At 42.5% G+C, this 27,215-nt stretch overlaps 1 protein-coding gene across 3 annotated transcripts in view; it reads right to left on the reverse strand.

Moving 5' to 3' along the window:
• Window positions 1-27,215, reverse strand: part of TFCP2 (transcription factor CP2) — a 135,783-nt gene that overhangs the window by 31,571 nt on the left and 76,997 nt on the right. For all 3 annotated transcript variants that reach the window (XM_077483681.1, XM_077483680.1, XM_077483682.1), the window contains 4 exons: window positions 16,605-16,757; window positions 10,630-10,740; window positions 9,041-9,129; window positions 4,032-4,107 (listed from right to left, as the gene is read on the reverse strand). In XM_077483681.1, coding sequence (XP_077339807.1) covers window positions 4,032-4,107; window positions 9,041-9,129; window positions 10,630-10,740; window positions 16,605-16,757 — 429 coding nt within the window. The remainder of the gene's footprint in view (window positions 1-4,031; window positions 4,108-9,040; window positions 9,130-10,629; window positions 10,741-16,604; window positions 16,758-27,215) is intronic.

The raw sequence follows: 27,215 nt of genomic DNA on the forward strand, positions 1-27,215 counted from the left end.
TAGTGGGTCGGGCTTTAGTACAAGTCTATCTGGGAAGAAGGTAAGCAAAGCCTCTTTAATGGATAAGGCTTGTAATTCACTCACCTGCTGGAGGTGATGGCCACTAGGAACACCAACTAAAGCGTTAATGTTAGCGAGGAGTCAACCAATGGCTTAAAGAGCTCTTGGGTTAATGCTGAAAAGACTGTAGAGAGATCAAGGTACTACCCTGATGGCCCAACAGGGGCAACTTCTAGGATCGGTCTTAAATATATTTGATCACAGGACTTTTCTTTAGTGCTATATCTAAAAAGACCGCCAAAGCAGCAGAATGAACTTTAAGAGTGCCGACAGCTAATCCTGCCTCTGCACCGACCTGAAGAAAATCCAACACAGTGGATAAGGTTGGTGATCCCAGTTAGACATTTTGGCTATTTCCTCCTTTTCAGGGGTTTTATGCTATTCAACAGGGTATCCACAACCCTTGAGAGACCCTCCTTTAACATTTCCCATTCAGGTCCAATGTACCTTAGCCACCTTCTCCAGAGACGAAAACCACCCTAGACAGAAGCTGAATCGGGAAAGCATAGACTAGCATGAATTGCCATGTGAAACCCAGGGAGTCAACTCAGAGACTTTCCATCTTCAGGGAGAAGAATTTATCTACCCGTCTGTTTGCTGTGGCAAACAAATCCACTGCTGGTGTTTCTGGGTTAAATTTTATGAAGATCTGCTGGTTCAGTTCCTACTCTGCTGGATCCAGTTGTTGCCGACTCAAGTAATCTGCAAGAGTATGGTCCGATTCTTGATGTGAACAGCCTTGATTTACATAAGGTTGGTCTCCACCCAGGATAACAGAAAATGAGTTGCACGCATCAGTGTTTTTGATCTGGTACCCCCCCTGATGGTAGACCTCAACACTAATTTCTTCCTTGAATACCAACAGTGCCCAGTGAACTGCTGCAAGTTCCCTTAGATTTGAAGAAGCTCTTAACAAGTCTGTGTCCCAGAGTCCTTGACAGACAGCTTGATTCAGGTGAGCTCCCCATGCTGTTGCACTCACATCTGTAGTAATGTGTATCTGAGGGGTAGGTGCCCAGAGTTCTTCTGCTAGTAGATCTCTTCTTCCACCACTGTAGTGACTGCTTGTTGACCTGGGAAATGGAAATTACTTCCCCCAAGGATTTCACTTAGCCGTCCCAGTTTTTCAACAAGTAGGACTGAAACTGTTGCATGTGGCATTGGGCCCCTTGTACTGCAGGGATAGATGTAGACAGGCAGAGGAAATAAAGGATATTCCGTCTGGTCACCTGCGTTGCTTTTGCAATCTGGTATGTGGTCTTCACCAACTTGATCTTTGCAGGTCTGTCGATGGTGTAGCCCAGAAAAAAACCCTTTGAGAAGGGACTTAGATTTTTTTTCCAAGTTTAGTTTCCATGCCAGCGACTCCAGAAACAGCTTGGCTGTGTCTAAGCTTGTCAACACTTCTGTTTCTGTCCTGCCATAGATTAGAGATATGGTATAATCTGCACTCATTTCAATCTTCGCTCCTGCATGACTCCTGCCATAATTTTGGTGAATATGCAAGGAGCCAAAGCTAGTTCGAAGGGAAGAGCTCAATATTGGAAATGCTGTACTTTTGCCATCTTATGGCGAACCTTGGGTACTTCTGATGGTTCAGATGGATGGGTACATGCAGGTATGCATCTTTTATATACAATGTCACTAGGAAAGACTACTCTGGGAGTAAAGCTCTTACTGGGAATATGCTCTCCATTTTAAATTTTTTTTACTGAATTGCTTTGTTTAGGGGTTTCAGGTTCAAAATCAAATGTTTCCCTGAAGGCTTAGCACTTATAAAAACATGAGAGTATAAACCGTACTCCCGATAATCACATTTTCTCTCAACAGATTAGAGGATTGGGATTTGTTAGTTGCAACTGCACTTGGGAACAGGACATTGGATTTTCCCTTTACTTTATTGAACACCCAGTTGCGCTGACCTTGGTGGTTTTCTCTGCAATTGTGGCTCCTTTTTTTTTTTTTTTTACACAAGACACCACAACCTTTTCTCCTTGACTTCCCTTGAACAATCCCTCACTCTCATCCACTGGAAAGAGGTGTCTTGAAGTCTTTTGGGCCTCACCCAGACTTGATTCCTCTTCGGATTCTGAACTATCCTGGAATAGTAGCTTGCCTTTCTCCTCTACTTCTGAGTCTGAAGTATTGACCGGGACCAGAGGGGTAATTGGAGGTCTTCGAAGTCCCTCACGGCGATGCGTGTCTTTTGAGCTTTGTGCTGAACACTGTCCAATATCTTTTATATTATTATTTTTTTTTTTTTTGTAGAGACTGCAAAGTAGAAATCTAGAAAATCCTTGAAGGCAGGCAGATTTTCTTCATTAACTATTTTCTTAAGGCATTTGTGGCATAGGAATGTGTTACTGAGGGAACTTTTGGTCGGCAGGTGCAGCAATATTTAATTTTCTTGGCCTTTTAGGATTTTCACAACAGCCCTGCCCATAGCGCACTGCTCGCATCATACTGGCGTCACTCCAGCCGGTAGACATGCCCCAAACAAAGATGGCTGCCATGCGACTTCCAGTCAGAGCACCATCTTTGCGACATCACTTCCGCAGCAGCGGCCACCTTGGTCGCAACATCCACATGGGGATGCAGCCAGCAGACAAGCGATCACGCAGAGGTGAGCCCAAACCAGGACCTCCCGGTTGGTGTCGCAGCAAGTGCCCCTCAGGTTCTTCACCCTCAACCACACTCCACCTAGGGTGTAGGAGGGTGGCCAAAAAGGGTGCAAAACTGTGAAGGTTACAAGAAAGAAGGCAAGTCCTAGAGCCCAGCCCCTCTCAAAATGTCTCTCCCTTCCCCCCCTAAAAAAAAAAAAAAAACACAACAACAAAAAACAAAAACCCTGCAGCAGACCACCTACCTTGCCAATACAGGAAGAGAGAAAGTATTCAGGGATACCCGCCCCAAATACAATGCAAAAAAACAACAAACTGGGGATGATTCCTCCTTCCTCTGTGCGGGTGCTTGCAGGACACAGGAAACACAAGAACGGAGGGGCAGCCCTGAGGCAGCCTTTTTAAACTCTGTGCTTGCGTTTTCTGTAGGAGGTGGGGCTATTCTCATGTGACCGTCCTGGAGGAGGACTTGGGAAATCTATTTTTAGTATGCAAACATTTTGTCCCTTGCATTTTTGATCAGATGTGTTAACACATTAATGCGCGTTCCAGTGTGAAAAAATGCATGCCAGGGTACTTTTATTTGAAAGCACTGGAACTGAACGCAATGGCATGAACTATTGTAATCAGAAAACAATTTTACTGTACATACGTTCAACGTGTTTAAGAAGGCAACCAACGGAATCTGATGCAAACAAGCTCAAATTCACCTCAGCTCACTTCACTAAGCAAAAGATGGTCTTCAAAGTTCACAACAGAGGCACTGAAATCCCCCCCCCCTCCCCATTGCAACTGAATCTGGGAGGCTGCCAGTCCTCCAATGTAAACACAGCAGGTGCGTTTAGCCTGTTAGAAACAACTGAAACCTGTCTTTATAGTCATTGTGAAATTTAAGGGGCTTTGAATTACAAGCAGCTAGAAAAAGTAGAGATGGCTTGTTTTAGAGCTCTTATACTGCTTGTTAATAGGCAATTTAATGTCCATAGTCTTTGCACAGGTGCATTTTAAGGATTGTAAAAATGGTGTGAAAATGTCAACGGCTTGTTACCAAGTTTACCAACTTCTGGACTGTCACAGAACTGCAACATTTAACTTAATTACTAGCTAAAAACATCCGAGGGCATTTTATGCAAGTTGCACCATTGAAATCTTTCCTATACCCCAAGTAACTGGAGCTCAAATATTGACCGACAAGTAAAGGGATTCTAAAATACGGTAAGAGGTCAAATCACCCAGCTCACAAATGGTATATTGTGGCCGTGCTAAATATAGGGATTGCTGCACAATATGTGCTAATGAGAAACAGAGCTGTTTATACCATTTAAGGCTGGGTAAATCGTATTAAAGTACCTGTATGGGCGTCAATCCGGAACTTACATCAACGATTGGAGCCGGGGGCTCTGGCTGATGATTTGGAGAACCATTACTATAAAGAAAAGTGACAAAAACTGTTGTTAAGCAAAGAATGTAGGACTATCGCAAGATGGCAATGTTAAGGTGCCACAGTGGTCTGGCAGTGCTAACCAATATCATACTGATAAACCGTTATAATGTCTAGGAAAGGAAAGAAATTTAAAATGAAAAAAGTGGACTGAGAGGCCCCCAAATGAACAGAGACCGAAGGTTACATTCACACTGGTGATCAGGGTAGGTTAGCCTTAGGACATCCAAAACACTATAATCTCTCTCTCTCTCTCTCTCCATCTACACATTTTTTTAAAGTTCACTTTTTTAATAAAAAAAAAAAATAAGACAGTTAAGTTAGCTCAATTTCTTTTCATATTGTGAAAGATAATGTTATGCCGAATAAATTGATACCCAACACGTCACTCTTCAAAGTTGCCCTTGCTCGTGGAATGGGAACAAAAACTTTTACCCTTTGCTTGTAAGCTCGTTGCAAGCTTGTCCCATGTTAGACACCTCCAGGGATGTCAAACTTATTACACGCCTTTGTATCAACAAAAAGTCATACTTTGCATAAAAGACCTTTAGTTATGCCACTTACAGTATCTCACAAAAGAGTACACCTCACATTTTTTGTAATTATTTTATTATATCTTTTCATCTGACAACACTAAAGAAATGACACTTTGCTTCAATGTAAAGTACTGAGTGTACAGTTTAACAGTGTAAAATTTGCTGTCTCCTCAAAATAACTCACAGCCATATATGTCTAAACCGCTGGCAACAAAAAGTGAATACCACCCCTAAAGGGAAAATGTCTAAATTGGGCCCAAAGTGTCAATATTGTATGGCCACCATTATTTTCCAGCACGGTCTTAACCCTCTTGGGCATGGAGTTAACCAGAGCTTCACAGGTTGCCCTGGAGTCCACTTTCACTCCCCCATGACATCATGGCGCTGGTGGATGTTGGAGACCTTGTGCTCCTCCACCTTCCGATGAGAAGTGTAGTTTTAGAGCTAGTCTGTTGGAAAGTCTCAATTTAGGCACCACATCCCTAATTGCAAAACTAACATAGGAGAGAAATTGTGACTTTTAAAGCGCACACAAACATTTTGAAAAATAGAAAATATTTATTGAATTAAAAATACAATTATGTGAAAAAAAGGGTAAAACCACAGTACATCAGTAACACATCAACAGAAGTAAATTGTCTCTCTATGTTCTGCCGTTCACAGCTTCTTCAGGAGATTCTGTTACAATAAACTCTGTATAGACGGATCACTATAATAGAAAAGTATACAAATCAAAAAACACAATATAGAAAAAAAAAGAACATACAAAAACAAAGCAGCAAACAATCCAGAGATTTTAGTATCAGACTGATGATGAACAGTTTAAGCATTTTCTAACCACGGCACCAACTTTCAAAATTTCAAAAATACAGTCATCAATAGTGGAGGAGGGGCCAACAGGGCCATTTGGGAGCATCATAGAGAAGGGCAATAGACTGGGAAGAACAGAAAGTCCATCTAAATTGAAGGTAAAAATGCAAAAAACACGAGTATAAATAACTCCCTAATAGCCTACCTCAATAAATTTTGAGCCAGTCACGATCTTGAGAGCAACAGCAGGTTATATTTGTGCCATTTGCAAGCAAGGGAAAAAAAATAGACTTTTTGAATAAAAAAAGGATTCACAAAGTATTCCAAAATTCCCTTCAAAAGAAATACAAAAACAAAAGTTGGAATAAAAAATATTTTTTGAATGAAGACTAAAAAGGTAACAGTTCAAATTAATCTTTACCTGGTAATTTCTGAAGCCCTAGGCAGCATGCCTCCTTTTTGGTGCCAAAAAGGTCTGGAGGGGGGTATATAAGGAAGTAATCCTCAGTTACTGTTAGGTTCAGTCCATGGAAGGAGGCATGCTGCCTAGGGCTTCAGAAAATTACCAGGTAAAGATCAATTTGGACTTTGCTACCTTATGCCCTGTACACACGGTTGGATATTCCGACGACAAAATCCGGATTTTGTCCCAAATCCGATTGTTAAGAACGAGGTGACGTAAACCATGTACGACGGGACTATAAAGAGGGCAGTAGCCAATAGATTTGTCTCTTAATTTATTCTGAGCATGTGTGGCACTTTGTCTTTTGGAATTGTCTACACACAATTGGAATTTTAAACTATTGTATTTTGTGGTCGGAAAATTTTAGATCCAGCTCTCAAACTTTGTGTGTTGGAAATTCCGACGGAAAAAGGCTCTGATGGAGCCCACACCCGCTCGGATTTTCAGACAACACGATCCGATGGCACATTTTCCATCGGAAAGTCTGACCGTGTGTACAGGGCATTCGTCTTCATTAAAAAAATATTTTTTATTGCAACTTTGTTTTTGTATTTCTTTTTAAGGGAATTTTGGAATACTTTGAGAATCTTTTTTGATTCAAAGTCTATTTCCCTTGCTTGCAAATAGAGCAACTATAACCTGCTGTTGCTATCAAGATCTTGAACTGGCTCAAAATTTATTGAGGTGGGCTATTAGGGAGTTTGCTTTTGCAACCCTCTCCCTCTTTTTCTGTCCAAATGTTTAAATATTTATACTCATGTTTTTTGCATCTTTACCTTCAATTTAGATGGACTCTCTGTTCTTCCCAGTCTATTACCCTTCTCTATGATGCTCCCAAATGGCCCTGCTTGCCCCTCCACTACTGATGACTGTATTTTAAAAATTTTGAAGGTTGGTGTCGTGGTTTGAAAATGCTTATACTGTTCATTTATCAGTCTATGATAATAAAATCTCTGGATTATTGTTTGCTGCTTTGTTTTTGTATTTTTTTTCTATATTGTGTTTTTTGATTTGTATACTTTTCTATTATAGTGATCAGTCTATACACACAGACTTTATTGTAACAGAATCTCCTGAAGAAGCAGTGAATAGCAAAAACATGTAAAAGACAATTTACTTGTTAATATTTGTTACTGATGTACTGTGGTTTTACCCTTTTTTCACATATGTAGTTTTAATAAATATTTTCTATTTTTCTAAATTTTGTATGTGTGCGCAATTTAAAAGTCCCAATTTCTCTCCTATGTTATTCCTTCACCTTCCATTTGAGGATGCCCCACAGATGCTCAATAGGGTTTAGGTCTAGAGACATGCTTAGCCAATCCATCACCTTTACCCTCAACTTCTTTAGCAAGGCAGTGATCCTCTTGGAGGTGTGTTTGGAGTTATGATAGAATACTGCTCTGGAGCTCTGTCTCTGAAGATTAGAGATAATGCTTGGGTTCAGTAGATCACAGTACATGTTGGCATTCATGGTTGAAGTGTAACTTCCCAGTGCCGGCAGCACTCATGCAGCCCCGGACTACCATACTCACACCACCATGCTTCACTGTAGGCAAGATACTTGTCTTTGTACCCCTTACCGGGTTGCCGCCACACACGCTTGAAACCATCTAAACCAAATACGTTTTTCTTGGTCTCATCAGACCACAGGAAATGGTTCCAGTAATCCTTGTCCTTAGTGTGCTTGTCTTCAAACTGTTTGCGGACTTTCTTGTGCATCATCTTTAGCAGAGGCTTCCTTTTGGGATGACCATGCAGACCAATTTGATGCAGTGAGCAGCGTATGGTCTGAGCTCTGACAGGCTGACAACCTCTGCAGCAAAGCTGGCAGCACTCATACGTCCATTTCCCAAAGACAACCTCTGGATATGACGCTGAGCATGTGCACTCAACTTTTGGTGGACCATGGCGAGGCCTCTTCCGAGTGTAACCTGTCCTATTAAACTGCTATATTGTCACCATGCTGCATCTCAGTTTCAGGGTCTTGGCAATCCTCTTATAGCTTAGGCCTTCTTTATGTAGAGCAACTATTTTTTTTTTTAGATCCTCAAGGAGTTTGGCCATGAGGTGCCATGCTGAACTTCCAGTGACCAGTAAGAGTGAGAATGAATACACCAAATTTAACACACCTGCGACCTTGTAACACTAACGAGTCACATGACCGGATGGTGCGCTAATTGGGCCCAATATGGACATTTTCACTTAGGGGTGTACTTACTTTTGTTGCCAACGGTTTAGAGATTAATGATAGTGTTGAGATATTTCGAGGGGGGACAGCAAATTTTCAAAATTTACACCATTATACAAGCTGTACACTCACTACTTTGCTACCATTTAAAAGTGTCATTCTTCAGTGTTGTCACATGAAAAAAGATAGAATAAAATATTTACAAAAAAAACTGGAGGAGGTATACTCACTTTTGTGAGATACTGTACATATCGATTACATAAAACAGGATCTAGTACAGAGCCTTGTGGTACACCACTAGTCACTGGTCTCTGCTCTAAGTGAACCCCATTTACAACCAACCACACACTGGTATCCATTCTTTAGCCCAGTGTTTGTCAATTTAATTTTTTTCCAGACAAGGCATCTTTTAAGGACTGTGCACAATTCCAGGGCACACCAGTCTGAGGGCTTGTTCACACCAAGAGGTGTGTGCAAGCATTTGCTTTTTTGCGAATGTCTCACTTTTCATGGGCGTGAATGTACACGCAAGATAAATGGTACCAACGTGCAGCTGCAAAAGGCAGCATATTCTGGTGTAATACGTGTGACAAAAATGTAGTCTGAGGCATTTCCCCTTCTAGCACAATTCCCCTTCTAGCACAAATTTCCCCCATCTACTAGCACAACCCTCTCAAATAATACCCCCTTCTAGCACAAATCCCCCTCTAACAACCCCCCACCATCCCCCCTCGTAGCATGAACCTCTGTACCCAAATCCCTACATCTAGCACAAACCCAAACTCCCCATAGCTAACAGAACAGGTTAAGTGGGATCTTATTACCAAACAAAAAAAAAGCAAAAAGTAAAAAATTTAATTAGATACACAGAAGAAATAAAAAAACAAAAAAAAAAACAAAACAAAAAAAAAAACTTACCTTTCCCCAATTGTAAAACTGTTATGTGAACTGTTAAACCCAGGAGAGGGGGCATTTGACACATATGCGATCTCTGGCCATGGAGAGCACTGTAATAAACAAAAGCCATGATCAAATATTCACACTTCACCTTAAGTGCATACAACCAGGCTTGACATAGTTAATTATGAAGTGAGGCGAAGCATAGAACCAGCGTTCATTTAAAGCATCCAACAGAGGAAAAAAAAAAAAAAAACCTCTTATACCATCATCACTGCCTCCAGCATAATACAGCCAAACCAAAGTAAACAAAAGTCTATTTGCTCACAAAGTGCCTGTTGTAGGGCCCATTAAATACTCTTTTATACAAGTTTACAGCATTTGTACCAAGCCATTTATTTGCAGAAACTAATACAGGGTTCTTCCATGACATGGTTTGCTGTGCATCCTGTGATTTTGATTTAATCCATGTCTAGATATACTAGCATACTAGCTCATTATGCCTTTTCCCTTGCAGGTGTAAAAAAAACAAAAAAAAAAAGTCAGCGGGTTTACTCTTGCTTTAATTTTGGCGAAGCGTGTAGGGCGAAGCTTACGCTTATGACATTACCACACACTCCCAAACCAGGAAACAGTTGGATAGACTCCTGGGTCTGAATTTTTTATACACAAGGGTTGATTTCTGCTTTAACATTGTGAGTAGTTGCAATTATATGAATTGTATATACGGGTTTACACTACGTGGGTCCTCCGAGCTTTTTTTTTGTATATTACAATGGAGCATCTTTTGTTGCTAATTGAGAAACACTGGTAACCATTGATGAAGCCACGGTGGAAAAATTGATTCCTTCTACAGATGGTACATTAATTCATACAGCCTTGACTTATACTTAGTAAAAGGGCCCATATACTTTGGCAAGATGCCATTTTGTCTAATGGTGGAAGTACACTTGGGTGGTGGTGTGGCAAAATCATTCCAATCCAAAATGTAATTGAATTCCTCACAAATTTGGACTTGAGAATATACTTTTTTTTAATTATACAACATTTGTCTTGATTTACTGTAGTCACATTCTGAGCATGGCAAAGTTAGTTTTATTCCTGCTGCATTACCCTAAAGTATTTTGCATATTAACCAGCACCATGGCAAGTCAGCTCGATTATGGTTAATGGGATGCCAAACACACTGCAATATACCTACATTTTTTAAATCACCATAGCACACAACATCTGTGCATTGGGGCAGAGATGTGGTGTGCTATGGTGATTTATGTGCACTAGAAGAGTATCGCTGAAAATAGATGGCAAGTCAATGCACTGATTTTGTGCTTTGCACTAACCAGTGGTTTACTGCCCATCACTACAAAGGTTTGAAACCGGCTCCATGGTTAAAAAAAAAAAAAGCAACACTAGCCTATCAGGCCATAACTTGGGAACAGATATCTATGTATCAAAAATTACATCAGAGTACATCCCTGTGCTATGTTTTTCCCATTTATGTTTTAACATTTGTATTGATTATAAAGCGGATGTAAAAAGGTGTGAATGGAGTGTGTGGACACCATACAAATCCCACGAATACAGATTCCAGACTGAAGGATAATCATTACCTCTGTGAGGATAGTCGTTTCATAAGATGGCTGATATTTTTCCTTCTCTTGTGGGGTTCTTTTCTCCATCTTTTCTCGGTCAGTTTTCTGTTTTCGATCTGCTCCCTTTGGCTGAAGGATTACATGATTACATGGTACATGAAAATGAAAACAGTAAAGCTCAAGCAAGGATTTTGCACATGTTAAAGAAGATTCAACCAATCACCTTTATGTAACAGAGCTAAAACATATCAAATGCAATTTACAAACATGACTGTAAAAATTTCCAGATTTGTGCATTTGCTGTGAACATAGGCATAGCACATGGTTTTATGTGGTCAGCCATTTTAGGTAAATGCTTGTAAATTGCAGGTGGCAATACAGTTATACTAGTTCTTTACATTTATTGGGTGTTCTTTAAAAAGATCCTGGTTTAGAGGGAGGAGGAGGGAGGAGGCTAGCCAAAGCTTGTTTGGCTATACTTCTATGGATCACATGAGTGCAGTTCGTTTTCTACTTGTGACCCATTTCCAGCAAAGAGCGGGCTGAAGGCCGCTCTCTGCTGACGTCATGGATGTCAGTCCAGGCACTGCGTCATCGCGACAATAAAGTCTGGATCCGCCAGATGGACTGACACCCGGCTCAGACTCAGCAAGAAGCTAAGAGCCTGAGCGGGCCACCCCCACAGCTCAGCTCTCCAGTAAGCAAGGAGGGGGCAGCGCAGAGAGCTGCGAATGACAGTCTACACTCTGGGAGGTCTGAAAACCAAACGTTTGACGATGTTCAATTGCTCGGTTTTCTGTGCAGAGGCGCCGGGGGACAGATGCAGTATCAGACTGATGCAGCATCCACCAAGGCAAGGCAGGATTAATAAAAAAAAAAAAACACCTGTACTTTTAAAGTGGTTCTAAAAGCTTGTAAAAGAGATATATATCTCTATTTTTTCTATCTTGACACATTCCCTGCATTAAAGTGTTACTAAACCCACAACAGTAAAATCTGCCTGTATATGAAGCATAGCATGTTCGTTACTCACTGTGGGACTTAATTCATGTAGTAAAGCGCTGCACAAACTGTTGGCGCTATATAAATCCTGTATAATAATAATAATAATAATAATAATAATAATAATAATGATAAATAATAATCCGCTGCATTGTGTAAAAAGGCAGTTTTATCCTGTATGCGCAGATCCTTCCCTTATTGCATTGTCTATCTTGGGAAGGCTAGCTAACACAGGCAGCAGCCAACCTGCACATGCTCAGTTGTGCATTTTATGCTGGAGAAAACATTTACTTGTTCTCAGGGCTAGTCAGGTCACATGATATTGGCATCACACATGTGGGAGTGTATACAGGCTGCAGTGGAAATCCACATGAACTCTCAGCACTGGAGAAACGGTGCAGTTTATCAATGACCGTGGTATACAGATCATCCAAATCTAGTAACACTTTCAAGTTAAAAAAACAAAAAACCCAACCTTCTGTGACACAGGATCTCCAATTACTTACCTGAGCCTGATCTCAATCCAGCGATGTGCTCGATTGCAGCGGCTCCCTCTACTCTCTCGTTATCACAAGGCAGACTATCAAATCTTGTCACAGAGGAGCAGGGCTGAGCTGTGCTGTGTGTCTATAGGGGCATTCAGCATGGGATTGAACCAGCAGGAGTTCCCCCATAGGAAGTCGCTTCCTATAGGAGAACTTGCCGATGAAATGGAGCAAGCAGCGACAGGGGGGACCCCTTAAGAGGAGGATCAGGGTTGCTCTGTGCAAAAGCATTTTACAATCCCTTTAGAAACCTAATATATCAAGAAAAGTAGGTAAATTGTTACTGTAAACTGCAGTGAAAATAGCTGCTAAACTGGTTTGCAACTCTGTAAAGCATCTAATGTAAAACACATGGTTTAAATTAATATATCCTGGCATGTTTAATAAATTCCTTAAGTAACTGCTAACACTGTCTTTGACCCAAGGTCAGCAAGGGCCCCAGGAAAACCAAACTTTTAGTCTTACACATTAAATACAAACTCTTATTAAAGTGGCTAGCAGCAGAACAGAAAACTGCACAATGCCGCACCATCTACACAACACTAGTAACCGCCACAAAAAAAAAAAAAAAAAAGGAGTTAAGATAAAAAGGTCCACCAAACCTTAAATATGGGCAACATATCAAAAGGCAGGCTAATATTAAAGTTAAAATTAAAAAAGGTACAATCATGTAGCAGACCTGATTGGAAAATAAAAAATTACATTCAGAAACAGACTGCTGTGTCCACAGTCCACATAGGCATCTACTGCCAAATATAGGACTACTTTAGGGCTGAATCGATTAGTTGGCCTGCATACAGAATGCATTCTCTTTACATATCAGAAAATACAGTGCAACACATGTACAGTTCAGTGCACCAGCCACGTTGGTATACACAGTGCAGCACACATACAGCTCAGTATGCCATTCATACATGTCAGTAAGTGCCTGAGAATTTGTGAATGTGTGAGGAGCAGTGGCTCATAGGACATGTAGTCCTGGGCAGAAGTGTGTGAGGCTAAAAAGGCAGACATTTTATACCTTACTATAGGGCCACTTTATACCAGGGGTTTCCACCCCTGGCCCCTAGGCCACATGTGGCATCCTTGTAGGTTTTCTCCAGCCCACAGCTCACTCAGACACTAGTGAAGGCACAGCACTGCTGGTCTGCTTGCTTTCCTAAACACCCGCTGTTCGTAGCAGCAAGTCCCTCCCCTCTACCTGACAGCAGCCGCTATGTCAGTCCCGTGACTGCAGATGGGCAAGTGGAGGGCGGGCTGTTACTGGGGGTGTGTAGAAGCAATTGGGGTGGCAGCGCAGCCGCTGCAATGCTTCCATTTTACAGACAGGAGTGTGCTTGTTATATTTACAAACAAACCTGGTGACTGTGGAACTAGGTTAAAGAGGAAGTAAACCCTTTCAAACCACTTTGACCTACAGGTAAGCCTAGATTAAGGCTTACCTGTAGGTCCAAGCAATATCTCCTAAACCTATATGGTTTAGGAGATATTTGCCCGAAAATGGGCACCGCTGTCTACGGCGCATGCGCCGTAGACAGCGGCGCGCAGGCGCACTAAATGCGGCAAGTCCAAGAATGGATTTGCCTAATTTGTCGACTCCCGTGCGCATGCGCGGGAGTGACGTCATCGCGGCTTCGCCAAATGGCAGCGGCGGAGCTGCGAGACGCGACTCCCGTGCGCATGCGCGGGAGTGACGTCATCGCGGCTTCGCCGCTGTCATTCGTCGGAGCTGCGAGACGCCACCAGCAAGATGGATGCGGCGGACTACAGGGGACAGCGGCGACTTTGCTGGCTCCTGTGTCAGGTAAGTGACACATAATGAGCTACTATGCGATGCATAGTAGTCCATTATGCTTTACCTTTGCAGGGAAAAAAAAGAGGAAGTAAACCCATCAGGGTTTACTTCCTCTTTAACCCATTATAGTAGTCATTATCTGCTGTTTTTGTATAAAAAAATAAATAAAATAAAAATACACACACACTGCTGCTACAAAATCTTATGCAGACCATACATTTTTGAATGAGAATATTCATTAAAAAAATTCTTTGTACATTCAATTTCAAAATGAATGTAAATTTCTGAACAAAAACCACACACGCTATCCAAAAACTATTTGGAGGAAAAAGGTTTTCTATTCTGCTCCTTTAAATTTTCCCATCACCGTGGTTGAAAACGAATGTCGAGCTGACCACACCAAGTAGAAAAATCAACCGAACATTATTAAAATTTATGTTTTTGAAGAAAATTGTTTGTGTATGGCCAGCATAAGTGACAGCAGGCAGCTTGCATCTAGCTACCTGCCTATGACAAGGGAGTCTTCACGCATATTATTATATTACAATACTGTCTGAAAATCTGCAAAAATTTAGGTCTTTATTATTTTTTTCTTTAAATAAAAATTTTGATGTGTACCATTTTCAACCTCATTTATTTATATGCATTTTTTTACATACGACATTTCTTCTGTCTGCTATTCTCAGTGCATTAGATATTTTGTCCCCCAACCATATAGATGGTTATATATACGCACACACATATACAGTTGATATTCGAGGATAATTATTATTTTTTTAAACTTTACATGTTAACCAAGTTAAATGTCACAATTCTTTTTTAGATTTTTTTTTCCCCCTTAAAAGCAATTAAACTAAATAACCGGCCAACAGATTATGAAAATAATCCTTAGTTTTAGTCCTAGACTACTTGTGCTCCATCCAGAATGCTGCCGCCCAAGCCCAAATTCCTTTCACATATAGGTACACAAATACGACCATCTCTTCTCCTGTGCACGTAGGCATACTTTGGGTCCTTCACTTAATCCCACTGGTATTATGAATAGGAAATCCTACTTTTATATGATAGTCTGGAGGTTTAACACACCATGTAGCCTGCGTGAACAGGGCCATAAAGATACTTAAAGTGCTCGTTCTTTAGTATGAGCATCAATTTTTAAGCTTCCTAAAAAGAGAAGACGGAATTGAAAACCACAGAACTTCAGCTCTCCTACCTTCTAAAAGACTAGAGCACTTTTAACAGTCCTGTTATAGGTAAGAACTGTAATTTCTTTAATACAAATAGACACTTTAATTATTTTTATGTATATTCAATAAACTACTTTTCACATTATATCAATGTTTGTTGCCTCTAAAGTCCCATTGAAGGGGGCTCTCTTCTTTTCTTAAGCTGTTGTATCTCTGCAGCAAGAAGTTAAGTAAACGCTCCCCAGTGAAATTTTTTTTACCATTTTCTACTCTATCCACATTAAAAATAATTGGTTTAGACACACAGCCAATATCTTTATTCAGAGATTACAATCTTGTCACCCTTTGCTTGTAGGATACAACTGTGCATATTTACATGTGTCAGGGAAGTAGGCATTCCTTTGTACTAAAAACAAGAAAATGGTATGCATCTATAGTGATTATGTAATCGTAAAGAGGTTCTTTTTGTATAAAAGTGTGCATTTTTAAAATGGCAGATAACACATCCACAGAAATAAAGTTGAATGCATGGTATAGAAGAACTTTCATGCACAGTAGGCAGATAGGTAGGATAAGTAGCTTCCATTACAGAAACCTGTACAGCGGCTTTGTTCCATATACTTGACTGGAAGGAGTCAATTTACTGCAGTGTTGAAGGCTCTTGACTGGAAAAGTGTCATTTATATTCAAATTAAGAAAATGCGCCCAAGGCCAAAAGCTTACGTCTGGCAAGAAAAGAGTGATTCTGTAGAATAGTAGACAAACCAGTTGTCACGTTCAATGGAGGAGAATTTCCTAGATTTAACCTTTATAAATTACTGGCATGAGCAGGATATCCAAAAAAAACTTACAAGGTTTCAACTTTTCATTTCAACTAATGCATTAAAACTTGCTGTAAAATGTTTGAGAGACCATCCAGACACACCAGAATTTTGAAACAGACAGGTTAAAGCGTTACCTACAGAAAAAAAAAAAAATAAATCCAGCTGTAAACTCCTTCATTTGCCCAGTGAAGTGACTGGCAATTAGCAACATGCTCACGAAAAAAAGCCTCCTACAGTAGTTGTAGCTGTATCTGCAGCTATTTTTCCTGAGGATTTTTCTGAAAAACACAAGTATTTCTCTCTAGTTTCATCAGCAGGGGAGCGGGGATCTGAAATCTGTGACAGCTGAGCCCTGACTGGAGGGAAGGGACACCCCATCCCCCTTTAACACAGTACAGAGAACAAACAGCTGTGGATAACACTCACAGGCTGAGTGCTGCAGCTCCCTCCCCATCACCATTTAACTCATTGGTAAATCAGAAAAGCTGCCATAACAGTCATGCTGGGAACAGAGGAGCCAGTGAACAGAGAAAAATGTCCCTCATTTCTTTGGGGAGTGACAAGTACACAGTACAGGAAGATGTTTTTTTCATATTTCATGTCTGAGGCTTACAATCACTTATCTTGCTTAGTGCCATACCTTGAAGACTTTAATCTGACAGCTGGCTGAATGCAGGTGTTCTGTGTACTCTCCATTTTCATTCTCTTTGAAGGTATCTATCTGGATTCGGAAGGGAACACCTTTTTCACCCCCATGCTTCCTCATGGTAAATTCTGTACTAATACAGTGTACCTATATAAAATAAAAAAAGTAAAATTAAATTCAAATCTAATGGGAAAGAGGTATTCTGTACATTCACTAAACTATGCCTTTCTTAAACTATAAAGTTGTATATATTGACAAATTTGATACAAGCTTATGAACCCAAAATGTTTACAAATAACAGTTTTTAGTGATCTGTAAAATCCATTTCTTGCAGTACATCACAGGACACGAGACATAAAACAGGTTGTGTAAAGGCAGGTGGTTTATATTAAAGCGGAGGGCCACCCTTGCCAGAAACTCCTGTTGCTAGGCAGTCTTCCTAATCTGCCTCTTCCTATTCCATGGCACTTCCTCCTCTTGGGCGAGCAGCGCCGTTGCCTTCTGGGACAGGTGTGTGTCCCAGAACACAACGGGGCCATTCACAAAGCGCTGCGCAACTCGCACATGAGCGGTAGGAAACGGGCAGTGAAGCCGCAAGGCTCCACTGCCCGTTTCCCTACGTTAAGATGGCGGCACCGGCAGCCGATCCGATGGACGGATCGGCCTTGGGGCGGCCAACATTGCGGGCTCACTAGACAGGCAAGTGTCCTTATTAAAAAAGTCAGCAGCTACAGTGCTTGTAACTGCAGACAAAAAAAAACAAACAAAAAAAAACATCACATTGTGGCCGGAATGCCCCTTTAATGCATTGAGATAAAAAACCTTCTGTGTACAGCAGCCCCCCCTAATACTTGCTTGAGCCCCATCTCTATCCAGTGATGTCAACAGGTGTCCTAGCTGTCCGAGATTCTCCTTCCAGATTTGCTGACACACAGCAGCGGCGCCACTGGCTCACGCTGCCGTCAACGTCAGCTGGCCAATCAGGGGTGGGGGGGGGGCCGGGTCAGGGCTCTATGTCTGAATGGACTCAGCTTGGGTGCCCCCATAGCAAGCTGCTTACTGTGGGGCACTGAACAGGAGGGAGGAGCAAAGAGTACAGAATAGAGACCTGAGGAGAGGATCTGGGCTGCTCTGTGAAAAACCACTGCACAGAGCAGGCAGGTATAAAAATAGCAAAACACAAGACTTTACAATCACTTTAAAATCTAACGTTCCACCTCAAGGCGATTGAACACTGGCAAACAGCAAAGTTAGGCTCAGCCCTGCATCACTCCTCCCACTCCCAGCATTGCCTCAGTTTTGTCAGCAAACAATGGAGTTAAACAAGAGGGGAAGGATCAGTGTATGTTCTTTCAGGCAAGTCAGAAATCCCAGTTGTTTAACCACTTGCGAACCGCCGCATGCACATTTACGTCGGCAGAATGGCACAGCTGGGCAAATGGGCATACAGGTATGTCCCTTTGAATTTTCTCCATGTGGTCGCGTATGAGCTCCGCGAGTAGGATCTCCGCGATCGTCTCACGGAGAGGAAGAACAGGGAGATACTAAATTTAAACAAGCATCTCCCCGTTCTGCCTAGTGACACTGTCACTGATCATAGCTCCCTGTGATCGGGAGCTATGATCAGTGATGTGTCACACATAGCCACGCACCCTAACAGAATCACTCCCTAGGACACACTTAACCCCTTCACTGCCAGTGTCATTTTTACAGTAATCGGTGCAATTTTATAGCACTGATTGCTGTAAAAATGACAATGGTCCCAAAAATGTGTCAAAATTGTCCGATGTGTCCACCATAATGTCATAGTCACAATAAAAGTCACAGATCGCCGCCATTACTAATAAAAACGAAAAAAAATTTAAATAAAAATCCCATAAAACAAACTCCTATTTTGTAGACGCTGTAAATTTTGCGCAAACCAAACGCTTATTGCTTTTTTTTACCAAAAATATGTAGAAGAATATGTTTCGGCCTAAACTGGGAAAAAAAAAATTGGTTTTATATATATTTTTGGGGCTATTTATTATAGCAAAAAGTAAAAGGATTTTTTTTTTCTTCAAAATTGTCACTCTATTTTAGTTTATAGCACAAAAAATAAAAACCGCAGAGGTGTTCAAATACCACCAAAAGAAAGCTATTTGTGGGGAAAAAGAATTTTGCTTGGGAGCCACGTTGCACGACCGTGTAATTGTCAGTTAAAGTGACGCAGTGGCAAATTGCAAAAAGTGCTCTGGTCTTTGGCCAGCCAAATAGGCCGGGGCTTAAGTGGTTAATCATACATCACACACACACACACTAAAGTGGTTGTAAAAGGCCAAAGGTTTTTTATCCTAATTTAACAAGAGGAAAAAAAAAAAGAAAAAACAAACAAACACACACACACACACACACACCTTCTGTGAGAATCAGCCCACCTCATACTTACCCGAGCCCCATCTAGATCCAGTGATGTTGCATGAGAGACTCAGCTGTCCAGGGCTCTCCCTCCTCATTGGCTGAGACAGCAGTGTGGTGCCATTGGTCCCTGCTGCGGTCAGTCAGCCAATGAGGAGAGAAAGGGGAAGGGGTTGGGCCAAGCTGTGGCTTGGCTTGATCACCCCCAAAGGAAGCTGCTTGCTGTGGGGGCACGCAACAGGAGGGAGGGGCTAGGAGCACCAAAGAGGGACATCTGGGCTGCTCTGTGCAAAACAGCAGGTATGACATTTATTTTCAAAAAATAAAAAAAATAAAGCTCTGATTATCAGAGCAGCCCAACTCCTGGTTTCGTCTTGGTGATTTTGGTTTTCCACAGCCATGGACATTGGACTGGATCCAGATCAACAGTCCCTGGAGTAAGGGGGTCTGAAGCTGAAGACCAAGCTGAATCTCTCTGAGCTCCAGGACATTAACCTGCATCTGAGCTTACTTTGAACCACATTCCATGAAGTAAGAGGGAATCGAAGATTCCTCCACAAAAGGCTGGCGTACATCAGTACTTTCCACACCATGGGGAGAAAGAATTTCACAGACTCTGGCACCAAGCAGGAAGGCCGCCAATTCAAGGATAATAGGGTTCTGAAGCTCAGACACAGGGGGATATTTAATAAAGTTGGTGCAAACAGAATATGGTACAGCTGTGCATGCATAGTAGCCATGTTCCATGACATATGTTCCAGATGAGAGGGTTGGAAAGAATTTCCCAACGAATCCACACAGAAGCGCAATATTTTGGGGCAGCTGCTCTGGATTCGCTTTGCCTAGAATAGCAAGGTTTGACAAACACTTATGGTGGGTTGCATCGCTGTGCTTGCCAAGGAAGAGATGGTTTCAAACTTTTTGTCTGCAAGAATCTTAAACAATGTCCACCGAGACAGTAAGGGTCTTATTTAAACAAGAAAGCAGGGGCCAAAGCTGGGATCATCCACTTCACTTAGAAGCAGTCATCTATTGGATATAATTGTGCAAATAATTTTTTGGATGTGCCCAGCCCTTGCATAGATTCATGGCAGGCAGTGATAACCAAGTTTTTATGGACTGCCTTTGTGAAAAAAAGTCACTATGGCCCTAGGAGTTTGAGAATCGTTGCGGCCAGAATGTTCTAGGAGGATTCGTGCGTGTCACAGGCATCTTTCTTAGATCCTCCCTGCTCTTACAACCCAAAAAACTGTGGAAGAGGAAATCTTATTGATATCTGCCAATTGTGCCAGCATAGTGGAGAAGGCAGCAGAAAATTCCTAGGACTGTACATGGACATGGGGACACAGGGTACCTGAAAGAGGAGATCAAGAAGTAGTGAGTAAAACAAAAAAAAATAGGATTTTTAAACCGGCTTACCCTGTAAAATCCTTTTCTTTGAAGTACATCATGGGACACAGAGCCACAGTAGTTACTATGTGGGTTATAGGCCACCTTCAGGTGATGGCCACTGGCACACCCTAAGACAAGAAGTCTACTCCCTATATAACCCCTCCCACTACTGGGAGTACCTCAGTTTTGTAGCAAAGCAATATACGTGTATACCAAAAAGGAGGGACCTGTGTCCTGTAATGTACTCCAAAGAAAATAATTTTACAGGTAAGCCGATTTTAAAAATCCTATTTTTTTTTAGCGTACATCACGGAATACAGAGCCATAGTAGTTACTATGTGGGATGTCCACCAGCAATGCCAACTGAAGGGAGGAAGGCAACAAAATTAGGGCACTAAGATTAGGAAGACTTATACTGCTGCCTGCAGTACACTGCGCTCAAAGGCAATATCCTCATGACCCTTTACATCTACTTGATAGAATCTCGTAAACGTATGGACTGAAGATCAACTTGCGGCCTTGCAGATTTGAGCCATGGAGGCTTGGTGATGCACTGCCCAGGAAGTACTAACAGCCCTGGTGGAGTGTGCTTTAATATGAAAAAGGTGGAATTTTCCTCTTTAAACCATAAGCTTGAGCAATCACTTGACAAATCCATTTAGAAATGGTAGATTTCGACAATGCCTGTCCTCTTAGGACATCTGTTCTACGAATCTGAGCAGTCACCTTCAAATAGACCTTGACAGCTCTCACCAAATCAAGAGAATGTAGTAACCTTTCTTCCGCAAAATGAGGTTCTGGAAAAAAAATTATGGCAGGACAATATCCTGGTTTAAATGAAAACCCGACACTACCTTCAGTAGAAAATTAGGATGCGGACGCAATACAACCTTATCCTTATGACTAATCAAATATGGCTCTTTACAAGAAAGAGCAGCCAACTCTGACACTCTTCTTGCAGAAGATATGGCAACCAGAAAAAAATGCCCTTGTCAAAAGGACCAAGGGACTATCTTGTATCGGCTCAAAAGGCTGTTTCTGTAACTCCGACAAGACTAAATTCAAGGTCCAAGGGTTCAGGGGTGATCTAACTGTAGGATTAACCTACGTTACCCCCTGAATAAAGCTACGAACCAGAGTGAAGCAAGTGGTCGTTGAAAACACACAGATAAGGCCATCACCTGGCCTTTGATAATACTCAAGGCCATCTTCATTTCTAATCCCTTCTGTAGAAATTCAAGGATACTACCTATGACATATTTCGTGGGGTGCCAACCCCTGGATTCACACAAGGAGACATATGCCTTCCAGACTCTAATATATGACTCTGTAGGCCGGCTTCCTAGCATTAACCAAAGTAGAAACTACTGAACCTGACAGCCAATGGTCTTTCAAAATGTGGGTCTCAATAGCCAAACCATTAAAGTTTGCGTTTGTTAGGCAGGATGGAATACCGGATCTTGCGAGAGAAGATCTGGCCGTAGTGGTAGGGTCCATGGGTCCCCTGCCGCCATCTTTAGGATTTCTGCATACCAAGATCTCTTGGGCCGCAAGAATCACCTCCTTCCCTTCCCTGCTTGACCCTGCGAAGAACACACGGAAGCAGAACAGGAGGGAGCGCATAGATCAGTGAAAACTGATGCCATGGAAAAAAAAAATCAAAGCATCTGTTCCGCATGTCAGCGGATCCTTTGTCCTCGACACAAAGTTATCAATCTGTTTGTTGAACCTAGACGCAAACAGATCCACATCCGGTATTTTCCCCATCTTTGACATATTGACAGAAAAATTGGGTGAAGAGACCATTCTCCCGGGAACAACTGTTGGCGACTCAAGTAGTCTGCCTGCCAATTCTCTATTCCTGGAATGAAGACTGCTGATAGGCAAGGAATGTTGTCTTCTGCCCAAGATATGATATGATTCACCTCTCTCTGGGCCACACGACTTCTGGTGCCCCCTTGGCGATTGATATAGGCCACTGTTGTGGCATTGTCGGATTGGATCCTGACAGGACAATTTCGTAATCTGAACAGCCAGTGGCACTGCTGAATCTCTAGAAAACTGATGGGCAAGGTCATTTCTGATTTGGACCTTTTTTCCTTGGACAGACGCTTCTTCCAGGACTGCTCCCCAGCCCAGAAGGCTGGCATCAGTTATTACCTTCCAGGTAACTGGTGGGAAGGATTTTCCTTTTTGAAGATTCTTGGATATCAACCACAAAGGCTTTGAGGCACTTTGGGGGATAAACGCATTGAGAAGTCTAGAGCTTGGACCTTCTTGTTCCAAGTTGACAGGATACTGTTTTGCAGCAGTCTCGAATGAAACAATAAGGAACAGCCTTGAATGAAGCCACCATCTTTCCCAACAATCTCATGTAAAGTCGAATTGAAGTATTCTTCTTTGCTTTGGCCAGCTGAATCAGTTCCCTTATGGAATTGATCTTTGCCTGGGGCAAGAACAGCTCTTCTGAGCTGCATCTATGACCAGACCCAAGTACTGCACTCCTTGACATTTCATAAGAAAATTAAAAAATTTCTTAGAAAACTCCACTTACCTTTCCCGCCGCATGGTTTTCTGTGGTAAAACCAATAGACCCAATCTTTAACCTTCATGGTGGTTTCCGTTAACAAACCTCCATGAGCCGAGGACCCTTGGGAAACCCACAATCCTAGACCTGTAATAGCATTACCCCCAGTAAAACTTTACGGCCTTAATACCAAAAGTACTGGATCCAGCGCTCTAAAAAGATAAGCGTTTACAGGCAAAACCTCGTTTCTTCGGACATGTGGCCCAGGTACCATTCAATTCGGCCTAAAAGACACTTTGAATGGATCCGGCTGAATAGCTAGCCCCAGCAAAGATTGCTCCAGTGGAGCACAGCACATCTTCACGCGAGACCAACACCTTAGACACTGGCGAAAAAAACCGGAGGTACTCCCAGTAGTGGGAGGGGTTATATAGGGAGTAGACTTCTTGTCTTGGGGTGTTCCAGTGTCCATCACATGAAGGTGGCCTATAACTTACATAGTAATTACTATGGCTGTGCCCCATGATGTATTATAAGAAATAAAAACAAAAGCTGCTTCAGTCTGTTGTCTTATAAAGGAGTTTGTTAAAAGAAGTTTCCAAAAAACTGTGGGAGTTTAATCATACCGATCTTTGCCAGATCCATAAAGCCTGCAGGAGCACTACGCAAAGTACTGGGCTCAAGCGGGGAGGGGTGGTGTCAGCGTCCTACCACCTGGAGGTCTAAGGTCCCCAATTGCGCTGCAGCCTGTGCTGGATATAGTGGAGCTGCAGAGTGCAATTGCTGCTTGGTTGGTGTTCAGCCCTGGAAAGCTGAATCCAATATGGCAGCTATAAAAATTGTCAAGTCTTAATGTGCCTACCAAATGTGGCTACCAGGAGCAGCAGGGAATCAGCCAACCATGCTACAAATTCCCCTTACAACTCTAAGCCAGGGAAAGCACTAAGGGCCCACCACAACAGGGACACTTGTGGCATGCAGAAAAGTCGACAAAAATTGCTCAATCGCCACATCTAGGTCAGACTACCCCACAGGGTCTTCAGGACCTGGGCTCTGCTGCAGTAGACTGATGCTCTTGGCCTGCGTTACCCTCTTCCAGCTAACTCCTACAATGCAAATGTCTAAGGACAAAGTAATAGTTGCAGTTTACAGGCTTTCCCTGTTCACACCCAGATATAGTCGCCCCTCTAGGAACTGAAATCTGTAGAGACTGATTCAGATGACTGCTGAGGCTTTAGAGCAGGGATATGCAATTAGCGGACCTCCAGCTGTTAGAGAACTACAAAGTCCAATGAGGCATAGCAAGACTGACAGCCACAAGCATGACACCCAGAAGCATGATGGGACTTTTAGTTTTGCAACAGCTGGAGGTCCACTAATTGCATATCCCCACTTTAGAGCATCAAGGCTCAACAGCTGGATGCAGTTGGCAGTAGATTTTTGTGCATCTTAGTAGAAAGATTCCCTCAGGAGATATAGCTGGGAGTGAAAGGAGTTATGAAGGGCTGAGTAAAGCTTTGCCATTTGTGTTCAATTAGCTGGGGGTGGAGCATTATGCAATGGCATATGAATCTTGTGTTCTGTGATGTAAATTTAAGAAGACCAAATCCTCTCAATGTGACTGTCCGTTAAATGACTGGAATTAAATAGCAAAGTAGTATATTTTTTCCCCTTAATAAAAAGAAGTTTTATACTTACCTGTCCATTGATCGATTTGTTAAAAAAAAAAAATGTCACTTTGTAACAAAGCCCCCGACTCCAGTCCTAATCTACACCTCCAGTTGTTCACATGTTCCCTGCTTTCTGCTGTGGCTGTTCTTTATGGCTCCTATGTCCCTAGAGTGTCCTGTAGTGACTAGGGACCAGCCAGAAGAGCCAAAGGGGCAAACAAGGAGAGGAGTTGAATAGGATCAGCACCGGGAGTTCTGCCACAAAAGCAGAGATTCAGCAAACTGGATGACAGACAGGCAAGTATAAATCAGTTTTCTTCACAGGGTACTGCTTTTGACTTTTTAAAAATGCCTTTACGGGTCACTTTAAACTACAGCCTTGGTCAAAGGTTTTGAGGACGGACACAAATATTGATTTCCACAAAGTCTGCGGCTTCAGGTTTTTTTTTTTTTAGATCTCCTGGTCAGATGTTACTTTGGTATACTGAAGTATACCTACAAGCATTTCATAAGTATCAAAATGCTTTTGACAATTAAAGTGGATGTAAACCAGATTCATGAAATTTGGCCTAGGCACATATTCGTAGTGTTTACTTATCTTGCTCCAAAGCCTCAAGTCCTGAGTCTTTCTGCCGTTTCGTTCCTCTCATCAGTATAGTGTCTGACAACTGAGATAAAACCAGCTTGAAATTTGTGTCGAGGTGGGTACTATAAACAGATTAGCAGAGAGCTTGTCTTGTCATGGCACAGCTCCGCACATTCCTTCCTCTGCCGAGGTGGGAGGTGGTGTGCGCACCTTTTCCCCCAATCAGCTATCAGTGTATGCCAAGAATCCACTCCTGCTGAACGAGGACATAAAGATAAAATCTTGTGACCGTATGCACTGAAGACCAGGCTGCTGCCTTACAAAATCTGAACCACAGATACCAGATGTTGAAAGGCCCAGGAGGTTCCTACACCCCTCGTGGAATGAGCACTCGCCCTGAAGGGAGGAGCCTTACATTTCAGACCGCAGGCCTGAATGACCAATTGACAGACCCAATGGGCAATGGAAGCTGCCTGCCCCTTCTTGGGTCCTTCTGGTAAAACAAAAAAAGGAGTCTGATCCTCCAATATCTGCAGATCTAGACAAAAACTGACTGCCCACACTAAATCAGTAGTGCAGTTGTTTTTCTACCAAACAAGGCCAAGAGAAAACAAAAACAAATGTCCTGATTCAAATGAAAGGCCAACACCACTTTAGGCAAGAAGGATGGAACAGGTCATAACATGACCCTGTTGCGGTGAAGGCTAAAGTATGGCACCCTGCACAAAAGGGCCACCTACTGCGACACCCTTCTAGCCGAAGTTATGGCAGGAAGGCTAGCTTGCGTGACAGCAAGCCTAATGGAGTTTTCTTGATGAGCTCAAACGGTTCTTTCATTAACAGTGACAGTACCAGGTTTAAGTCCCAAGGACACATAGGTGACCTAATGTGGGGAAGCAAATGAGTTACCCCTTCATGAAAGGATCAGATCAGTTAATGGGAGGCCAAGGGCCTTTGGAAGAATACTGACAAGGTCAAAATCTGACTGATGGTACAAGGCCAATCTGATTTCCACAGCCAACTGTAGAGAGAAAAAACAAAAAAACAAAACAAAAAACGCAAGCCTTCTCCCAATAACATTTAAGGATGCAATTTTCTGGCTTCACACCAAGCAATATAGGCTTTTCCAGACCCTATAATAGATCTTCCTATTGAAAGCTTTTCTGGCATTCACTAGGATAAACACCACCGGTCCCGAGATGCCACGATCCTTTAACACACTGGCTTCAATAGCCATGCCGAGTGTAAAAAGGTGGTTTAAACACAGGACCTTGAGACAGTAGACTGGGGCGCTGCGGAAGCCGAACCTCGGAATCCTGCGCAACAAATGTGGAAGGAGGGGGGGGGGGGGAATCAAGGGGAAAGCATAAACCAGGGAGAACTGGTTCCATAGAACTACTAGAGCATCTGCTCCGATTGCCAGGGGATCTCTTGTTTGGGATTACAAACTGCTGTAGCTTGTTGTTGAACCTGGATGCCAATAGATAGACCTTTGGTCATCCCCAACACTGGTAGATTTTCGTAAACACGTTTGGGTGTAAGGACCATTCCCCTGGGCAGATCTGCCGGCGGCTGAGATAATCTGCCTTCCAGTTCTCTACTTCCGGGTTATGGGCCGCCGATAGAAACGTCACATGGCCCTCTGCCCAGATTAATATGTGGTTCACCTCCTCCCGAGTTGAACGGCTCCTGGTACCACCTTGGAGGTTGATATAGGCCACTGCAGTGGCATTGTCAGGCTGAACCCTGATGGGGCAGTACTGAAGCTCCACAGTCCAGGACCGTAGGGCCAGACATAATGCCCATAAAACTCCAGGATGTTGAGGGACAGGCTCTTCACTTGAGCCCCTCTAGGGTCACTCCCTAGCCCGAGAGACTGGCGTCTGGTCAGTACTCACCAAGACATCGGGAGGAAGGATCTTCCCTTTTGCAGGTTCCGATCCTGCAACCACAAGCTTCAGCATGCCAAGGGAGATGAGAATATGGGGTAATCCAGGGCTTGTGCTCTCCAGTTCCAAGCTGACAATGTTTTG

This window comes from Lithobates pipiens, unplaced genomic scaffold (assembly GCF_037356315.1).
Source record: "Lithobates pipiens isolate NorthernLeopardFrog02 unplaced genomic scaffold, aLitPip1_a1.2 Scaffold_16, whole genome shotgun sequence".
In the NCBI taxonomy this organism is placed as follows: Eukaryota; Metazoa; Chordata; class Amphibia; order Anura; family Ranidae; genus Lithobates; species Lithobates pipiens.